Genomic DNA, 9,543 nt, shown 5'->3' with positions numbered 1-9,543 from the left:
TGGAAAAATAGCTAACAAAGTTATATATGTATAACCTATCAGATTATTCTCCATCAAGGGGTGTAGAGAGGGAAAGGAAAAAGGAACAAATATGACAAACTCAAAAATCTTAGTTAAAAAAATGAATGTTAATTCAAACTTTTGGAAGTAAATGTTGGGGGGTAAGTCAGGTGGTACAGTGGATGAGCATAGGCCCTAGAATCAGGAGGACTAGAGCTCAAATTTGACCCCAGACACTTAACTGCCTAGTTGTGTGACCTTGGGAAAGTCACTTAACACCACTGCCTTAAATAAACAAATTATAAAAGGAAGTAGATGTTGAAATTTGCTTTTGCATGTAGCTGGGGAAAACAGTTTAAATAAATTGGAAAAAAAAATTTTTAAAAATGAATGTTGGGACAGCTAGGTGGCTCAGTAGATATAGCACTGACCCTGAAGTCAGAAGGCCTAGAGTTCAAGTGTCAGACACTTAATATTTACTTAGCTGTGTGACCTTGGACAAATCACTTAATCCCATTACCTTACAAAAATAAAAAAATGAATGAATAAATAAATACTTTTTTTTTTAGAGAAGACTAGTTCTGATGTGTTTTCTATTTTTTTTTTGTGTGGAAGAATGTTGGAGAAGCTAGAGTATATACTCCTGATACTCCACTATTTTAGATTTGACCCAACCTTAACCCTATCTCATACATTCTCTTCAAATCCATTGCCTCTTTGTCCCACTTCTGCTCATTCAACAAATTCAGATTACTGCCAACATCTACTTCCTCCCTATCCCCAAGGAAGTCATTCAACCATGGTGATAGCAGCCACAACAAATTTATGTTACTTAATCTTTACCTGGAACTTTATTATAGTAAAGAAATTATTTTATCCTTCTTCAATGAGTTATTATTTTCCCCAGAATAAGTGTTCAAAACTTTCTCTTGTCTCCATAAGTTCTCCAAACCATTCTCTACTGTTCTCTCAGTGTAAGGTCTTGTCTTTCCTGAGGAAATAGAGGCTATTTATGAACTACCATTTCTTCTCTAATCACATTACCCTCATTCTCTCCCCTTTTATTCCAGTTTCTCATGAAAAGGTGACAGGAATCCTTGATGGATCCTATCACCTCCAGCAATCATTTCCTCAGACTCTAATCCTCAACTTTTTCCTATCCATTGGCTCCTCCTCTGCTGCCCATATTCCCAGGTTTCTCTCACCCTAACTCTCCCCCTCCATGCAACTTTCTTTTGACCCTACCATTTTCTCGAGCTATAAACCTATAGCTCTTCCTGCTATCACAAACTCCTAGGAAAAAAAATTATTTTACTCTTCCTTTATTCACCTGCAAACTAGCTGTAGACCTAATCATTCACTGAAACTGTTCTGTCTCCAACTTTCTTGATTTATATGAGAGTAGAAAATACCTCTTCCTCCTGGATACCCTTTTCTCTGCAGGCTTTTGTGACTTTTTTTCTCTTGGTTCTCTTTTAACTTGTCTGATCACTTTTTCTCTGCCCCCCCCCCCCCCCCCCCCGCTAGATCAAGATCCATGTACCTCTTATCAATGTTGCACCCTAGGGTTCTTTTATCAACATACCTTCTCTCTTGGTTATCTTTGCAGTTTCTTTGGATTTAATTATTATCTCTATGTAGATGTTTATTGTTGTTCAGTAGTGTCCAATTCTTCATGACCATGTAATGGGGTTCTCTTGAGAAAGATACTGGAGTGGTTTGCCATTTCTTTCTCCTGTGGATGAAAACAAACACAGATTAAATGACTTGCCCAGGATTACTACTAAGTGTCTGGGCTGAACTTGAATTCATATTTTCCTGACTCAAAGACCAACAATCCACCCACTGAGCCATCTAGCAGTTGTGTGCACACTACGGCTGTAATAGCTTCCTATGCTAAAATATCACTTCTTGGAGTAGGTACCCTCTTCCTCCAAGCTCCAGTCCTTTCTATCCATTATCATCTTCCTAACTAGACATTCCATTTCAAATGTCCAAAACAGAATGCAATACCTTTTCCCCAAAATCTGCTCTTCTTCCTAATAATCTATTTTTATCAAGAATACCACTAACCTTCTTTCTAGTCAGGTCTGAAACCTCAGAATCATCCTTGACTCTTCACTCTCCTTCAATGCACAATTCTAATCAGTTGCACAGTCTTGCCATTTTTTATTCTGCAATATCTCTCACATTTATCCCCATCTCTCTACTTGAATGGTAACAATCCTAGCTCACTCTCTCATCACTTCTTGCCTGGATGATTGCAAAAGTATCTAATCAGCCTCCTGCCTTTAAGTCTCTCCTGTTTCTATAGCATCCTCTACACAGCTGCCAAAGTGGTCTGACTGTGTCATTCCCATGCTCAAAAAAGCTCTAATGGCTCCTTCCAGCTAGGATAAAATATAATATCCTCTGGTATTTTAAAGCTCCTTACAGTCTGGCTCTAATCATATAATACAGTGATTAATAATGCTTGTTAATTAATTGATTCTTTAATGCCACATACAAAAGAAAACCAGAATGTTTTAAGTTATGATCCAGTACTTTGGACACTCTCAAAGAAACTAAGCTTTTAAAAATCCAGGCTTACCTGCAATTCTTTTCTTTATAGGAATGGGTGACTATAGTTATTAATACTGCATATTATATCAGATTTTTTCAATATGTTGGTTTATTTTTCTGAACTATTTTTCTAGTTTCAGATTTTTTTGTTCTTTTTTAGAGAGAATGGATGGGGGTGAGAAAACAAAATAAAAGTCAATTAACATTTTTTGAAGTCTGAGCTTATACATATATATATATAAATTTATTTTATTTATTTAAAAATTTGTGTTACTGTGCACTTCAAACAGTTTTTCAATTTGTGATTGCTTCAGTGATAAGGGAAACAATGTGATGAAAAATGAAAAAAAAAGAAAAACTAAAAGCTTTGGAAGATAAAATCTTTAATACTTCAAAGAAGAAGTATCTAGAGACAAGCCAGTGACCAAGATAGCAAAATGGAAACAGCCTAAGGCTAGGGATTCTGGCTTATTGTTAACCCAGGGCAAGTTGCCCAATTTACCTAAGTAAATTAGGTAAAGTTGACAAAAATAATATGATTTTTATCTACTTTATGGGGTTGTTGAGAGGATCAAATGAAATGATGTTAATGTAATTTTTAGGTTTTTACATTAAGTCTGCTTTTGTGCCAGGCAGAGTATGGGAGGCTGGAGAGGCAAAGACAAAAACAGAACAATCCCAAACCTTAAGAAACTTACATGGTACAGGGAGGCTCAACCTGTACAGAGAAATATTCAGTAAATATAAACTAATCTGGAGGATATAGAGATGGTAGAAATGCTAATAACTGGAGGATCAGTAAAGGCCTTGAGTAGGAGGGTGAAGGAACAGAGGCTTGAAGGGAGATAAAGACTCCAAGAAGCAGAGGTGAGAAGGAAATGAATTCCAGTCAAGATTCACAGCCTCTCCAAAGGAGGTAGGAGGATGGCAAATGGCCTCATTTGGCTGGAGGACCCAGTACATGAAGAATAGTAAAGTGAAATCAGTTCAAAAAGAGAAGCTGGAGCCAGATCATGAAAGCCTTGAAATGTAGTTTATCCTCCAGACCAATTTGGAGTCACTGAACATTCTTGAGTGTGGCAAGGTCAGACTTTGCTTTAGGAATATTAATTTGGAAATTATGTAGAATATGAATAAAGGCATATATGAAAAGAATGAAAAAAATTACTGAATACCTATCATGTGCCAAGCCCTTAAGGGAACAAATACAAAAGTGAAGATAGTTTCTACCTTCAAGATTACCTCCTATTGGGGAATGGTGGTCAGAGAGATATTTTGTACAGAAACATTACAGGAATGGTGAATAGTTATACGTAGATGAACCTAAACCATTATAAAAGCAATGGCAGCATTGCTTTGATTATGGCTTTAAAATAGGAAAGCAGAGCTGGGAAGAGCTGTAGTAGCTAGGAAGATGCTGGCCAAAAGCTAAAATAAAGCACGGCCAGAAGTACCTTAATAGAGCGGGCCACATGAAGACAGGGAGTTCTAGTGTTAAAACAATTAAGTCTTCCCTGTCATATTAGAAGACCAACTGGGCATCAAGGTGGCTAAATGAATTAAAGGAGACAGCTTGAGCCTGGGGAACCAGTTAGGAGACCATTTTAATATCCAAGAGAGAGGCAATGAAGACTAAACACAAAGCACTCCAAAGCATGCACTGACAGAGCTCAGCAACTAAACTTAAAACTTTTATTATGTTCTTCTGAGAGGCTGAGGACTCAGCTGGGAATCCATAATGCCCTAGAGTAGAATCATTTATCTATTGGGGAATGGCTTTTGGGTTTATATATTTCCATTTAGTTGTTTATTTATTTATCTTGGATATCAGACCATTACTAGAGATATTTGATAGATTTTCCCCAAGTTAGTTGTTTCCTAACTTATCCTATTTACATTAATTTTGCTCACATAAAACCTTTTCAACTTAATGTAATTAGAACAATCTATTTTATCTCCCAGTCCTTATTTGGTTAAGAATGTAACTCTCATCATAGCTGTAAAATCAACCCCCTCATTTCCCACATAGGGAAAATGAATCCCAAGGTGAAACTTTCTTAAGGTAAAGGAGCTAGAACTTGAACCCAAAATTTAACTCTAGAGCCAGTATGCTACCTCCAATATGTCCAATTATTAAGAAATGGAAAAAATCAGTTATGGTATATGTATTAAATTATACTTTGCCATACCAAACTGAGAATATGAAAGAGTCAGGTAGAACAAAGGCAGAATTTAGTCAAACCCTTTTCTTTTGTTGCTATACCCCTCTTCAAGGCTAGACTTGACTTAAGACTGGGAAGTTTAGGTTTGATACTATAATGTAGATACCTTTAACAAAAAAAGATTTCTTTAGCCCCTAACAATAAATACTATGCATTAAAAATGTTGGTTCCCTTCTCTTTGACTTGCATATCTTGGCACAACTAAGCCAAGCCTTGAGAGAAAATTTCTACTTTTGAACACAGGCAAGCAGGAATAAAATCAGGAGCACAGCCTTTAATCTGTACCTTTTAAGGAAAAACTAGCCTAATTTGAATGAAGTGTTTTAGTATTTTGCTTCCACCACCACATGTAAGTTTGTGGTTTTCACTGTGGGTTCTTATTTATCAGTTCCCTCAAATGCTAGTCCTCTCTCCAGTTACATTTGTCACCCTCAAAGGTATACTATTTCCCTTGTGGGAAACAAAGGATGGACAGATACAGACAGACAGACACAGACACAGACACACAGACACACACACACACTCTCGCTCTCTCTCTTTTTGTCCTTATAAAGCTCACAAAAAAAAGAGAAAAATAGCACATGGGATAATTAATATTCATCCTCTGAATTATTTTTCAATCTTCCTGACTAATAACCCCGTGTGTTCCAGGTTCTTTGTTGGGGATTACTTCACTGCCATCTCAATTCAAACTCTAGCTGCTGCCTCCCCCCCATTGGTGAGGAGTTCCAGTTCGTGATGCTCATTCCTTTCCAGTTTAGCTCACTCAGTGGACAGTTCCATAACCAGAGAAGCCTAGTTCGTGTTTTCTTTCTCATCTCTGCTTCACTTTATATGATTTTCTCATTAGAATGTGACCTTTTGGGCGGCTAGGTGGCGCAGTAGATAAAGCACCGGCCCTGTAGTCAGGAGTGCCTGGGTTCAAATTCAGTCTCAGACACTTAATAATTACCTAGCTGTGTGGCCTTGGGCAAGTCACTTAACCCCATTTGTCTTGCAAAAAAAAAAAAATAAAAAAAAATAATGTGACCTTTTAAAAACAGAGACTGTCCTTTTTTTCCTTGTATTTTGATCTTAGCATGTTGGATGGCACAAAATATTAAGTGCCTTATTTAAATGGTATGAGATTTACAAAGACAAATAAGAAGCAAGTTTGTGCCATACATGAACTTAAGTGAACTAAGAGAGGTGGCATGATGCTAAAAAGAGCAGTGAGGATCACAAGTCTTGCATTCATCAGCTGTATGACCTTACATAAATCATTTCACTTCTCCGTGTGGCTTTCTTTACCCATCAAATCAGGTTAAAAGTTGTCTGCCTATTACACAGAATTTTAGAAAGCAACTAATGAGAGAGGGGTCAGGAAGACCTGTGTGTAAACTCACCTGGGCAAGCTACACTGAGAAGGAAAGAGTGAACACTCTGGTATCCTCATGGAGAGAAGTTTTGGAGTCACAGGAGTCAAGACATGACCAAACGATGAGATATCTTGTGTTTCTGTAAGTTACCAAACACATCTAAAGGATAATCATAAAGGGGTTCCCTGGAGTTCAATTCCAAAATAAAAAGGATAAAGATAATGGGAAATTGGGATTTCTAAGGCCCCTTTCAGGTTTAACAGTCTTAGTCTTCATGGCGTTCCTCGAAGCCACCTTTTGGGGCCTGACCCTCAGTGGGCACTTAATCAATAGTATTGTGATGACCCCTAATAGAATAGACCCCATAGAATCAAGGGGCGGTCATTGGAATGTCTCCACCCTGAAAGAGGAGGGATTCGAATTTACAGAGATCCATGGTTGGGGAGGCACCGTTCCTCCTGGACGTCCCCCTAGTGGGTGTGTCCACTCTCCAGTCCCAGCCAGGGGGAAGCCCACTCCCCTCAAGCCTTTCAGATTCCCTCCTTCTGACAGTGGAAGGAATATAAAAATCCTTTTCAAAGCTGTTTTTTTTCTGGGTTTGCCTCTACTCTGAAACCCGCCCCCGCAGGCAGAAATATGAATAATAAAGATGTTTACTGTACACCCTAACAGCAACATGGGGTGATGATCAACCTTGGACTTGCTCGTTCCATCAGTGCAACAAGCAGGGACAATTGGGGGCTGTCTGCAATGGGGAATGCCATCTGTTTCCAGATAACGAGCCGCGGAGGCTATTCCCTTACATTTACAAAAGAAAACTGCTATCTTATTGTCTGATTTTGCTATCTCTTATACTTTATGTTTCTTCCTTATGGATATGATTTCTCTCTCATCACAGTTTGGAGCAACGTATACCAATGGAAACGACGTAAAGACTAGCAAATTGCCTTCTTGTGGGGGTGGGGGAAGTAAGATGAGGGGGAAAATTGTAAAACTCAAAATAAAATCTTTAGTAAAATAAAAAAAATAAAGGTGTTTGGCCTCATTAAGGCCACGCTCGGGTTGTTTTTTTCCCTTATTAGGACCGAGGCTGGGGGGTACCGCGCATTTTCGCGACCGCCCCCGCCTCCTTTTGGGGGACCCCTCATTAAGATACACACCACAGGGCCATACAAGGCAGCTCCGCGCAGGTGGGGGCCCTCCTCCTCCTCCTCCTCCTCCTCCTCCTGTGGCCGCCGCCTCAACTCGGGAGACTCGGCTCCTCCGGGAAATCCTCCTCCATCGCGCCGAAGGCGGAACATCCGTCTCCAAGAAGGGCTTCGTCGGGCGCGAAGTGAACGTGGCCCGCCGGGCCGGGAGGAGGCCCAGAGCCGCCGCGGCCCGGCCCCGGGCGCCCAAGGGCGGCCTCCGGGTTTTTTCCGGCTCCCCCCCCAAACCACGTGGTGCGGGCCGGCTCATCTTCGCGGTCCCCTCCCGTCGCGGTTTGAGAACGCTTGCCTTTGGCGCCGAACCTTTCCCCTCTCGTGGACGCTACCACCGGCTTCCGCCCCGGGGGGGGAGACGGAGCAGACCGAGCATGGCCGGGAATCCAGCCGAGAGCGAATTCGCGACGGAATTGAAACCGGGCCCAAAAGCCAACTCCCGCTTTACCTCTCCGAGCCTGGCGGGAGCCGGCCCCGGCTGCGGAAGGACGGCCGAGTCCCCGGGAGCGCCCGCTCCTCCCTGCTCGGGCGGCGGGGATGGTTTGGTCCGGACGGGGACGCCGCCTCCTCGGAGGCCGCCATTTTGTTTGGCTGGGGAAAGGCTCGGGGTCGTGGGGGAGGGGTCGTAGCCTCCGCTCACCTGACTGGCGGAGGAGCAGCTGCGAGCCCCGGGAGGGTCTTTCTCCCGGGCCGGGAGCGAGGAATCATGTATATAAAACAGGTGAGGCCGGTGCCGCGCCGTCCCACAGGGAGCAGAGCCGCCTCCGCTTCCCGCCTCCCCGACCGCCCCCCCACTCCCCTAGTCCTGCGGGGCCCGCTCCCGGCCCCTCCGGAGCCTCGGGCTTCCCGCGGGGCCCGGGCCGCCCCCAGGGTCCGGGCGGGGTGGGGGAGGGGGCCGCGGAGGGCCGGGCGCGCGGGGTGGGGGAGGGGTGCCTTCGGGGGGGGGGGGCCCTGCCCGGAGGGCCGCACTTGACTTTGTGCCTTCCTCTCCGTAATAATAACACCCGCGGGGAGGGGTCGCCTCCTGCCCCTTCCCTCCCGGGGCTGATGCGCTCTGCCCCCCCCATCCCCTTTTTGACTCTAAATAGAGGAATCTGAGGGTTCCCAAATTACGCCCCGGGGATGTGGCTGTCCGGCGGGTGGGCCCATCCTCGATCGGATTGCAACAAGTTTCCCCCCTTTTTTTCCCCCATTTTCATCAGGCCTGTAGTTCTCTTTCTTGCCTTTCTGACCTTCTGAGACCCCACAGGAAGCCTTTCCCAAGCCCCCCGAACTCCAGCGCCCCCCAACTCTGCCTTGTATAGGTGGAATACGTGGGCCGTGTTAATACCTGGTGGTTCTTGTCCTGTCACACGCCCCCCCCCCCCAGGGACCTTATCTGTCACCTAGTAGGTGCTTAATGAAGTAAAGCCTTTTTGGTTGATTTGGTTAGGGTGTTGGGAAGAGGGGAAATGAAATGGAATAGTTGTGTTGTTATAGTTTTCTTTAAAAAAAAAACCCTTTCATTTAAAATATTTTTTAGGGGTGGCTAGGCGCACCGGCCCCGGAGTCAGGAGAACCTGATTTCAAATCCGGCCTAGCTGTGTGGCCTTGGGCAAGCCACTTAACCTCATTGCCTTGCAAAAACTAAAAGTGTATATACATATATGGGTTTTAGTTTTTCTATTTTATATACTTATTTTCTATTTTTGTTATTTAACTTTATAATTAAAAAAGTGACAAACAAGGACTTTATGGAACAGATATGCAAAGTCAAGCAAAAAAGTTCCCAAAAGGACTATGTCCAGAAAATGTTTCAAATCTTCATTCCTCTCTATCAGGAGATGGATAGTATTTTGCATTATGAATGTTATGTGATTGGTTCTTGCCTAGATTGGGATTCTTTTTGGGGGGGGGCAAGGCAAATGTGGTTAAGTGGCTTGCCCCCAAGGCCACACAGCTAGGTAATGATTAAGTATCTGAGAGGGGATTTGAACTCAGGTACTCCCGACTCCACCTAACCACCTCCTTGATTGGGATTCTTAAATCTTTCAAAGTAAATTGTATTTACTAACGTTGCCACTGTATACATTCTTTTTCTGGTTCTGCTGACTTCACTTTTCATAGGTTCCTACAAGTTTTTACAGTTTACTCTGAAAGTATGTCTTTTAATCATTTCTTATAGCAATTTGTAGATGTTCTATAGAACATTATCCTGGG

The 9,543-nt window shown here is 42.8% G+C and overlaps 1 protein-coding gene across 1 annotated transcript in view; it reads left to right on the top strand.

Annotated features, from left to right (window-relative positions):
- The first annotated feature begins 7,941 nt into the window (after positions 1-7,941).
- SMC3 (structural maintenance of chromosomes 3) overlaps positions 7,942-9,543 on the top strand; it is a 58,287-nt gene continuing 56,685 nt past the window's right edge. Inside the window, exon 1 of the mRNA XM_074233729.1 lies at positions 7,942-8,065. Coding sequence (XP_074089830.1) covers positions 8,051-8,065 — 15 coding nt within the window. The 5' untranslated portion in view covers positions 7,942-8,050. The remainder of the gene's footprint in view (positions 8,066-9,543) is intronic.

This window comes from Macrotis lagotis, chromosome 4 (assembly GCF_037893015.1).
Source record: "Macrotis lagotis isolate mMagLag1 chromosome 4, bilby.v1.9.chrom.fasta, whole genome shotgun sequence".
Classification (NCBI taxonomy): Eukaryota; Metazoa; Chordata; class Mammalia; order Peramelemorphia; family Peramelidae; genus Macrotis; species Macrotis lagotis.
The sequence above is the reverse complement of the archived record's forward strand: the minus strand, read 5'-3'. Positions and strand labels throughout refer to the sequence as shown.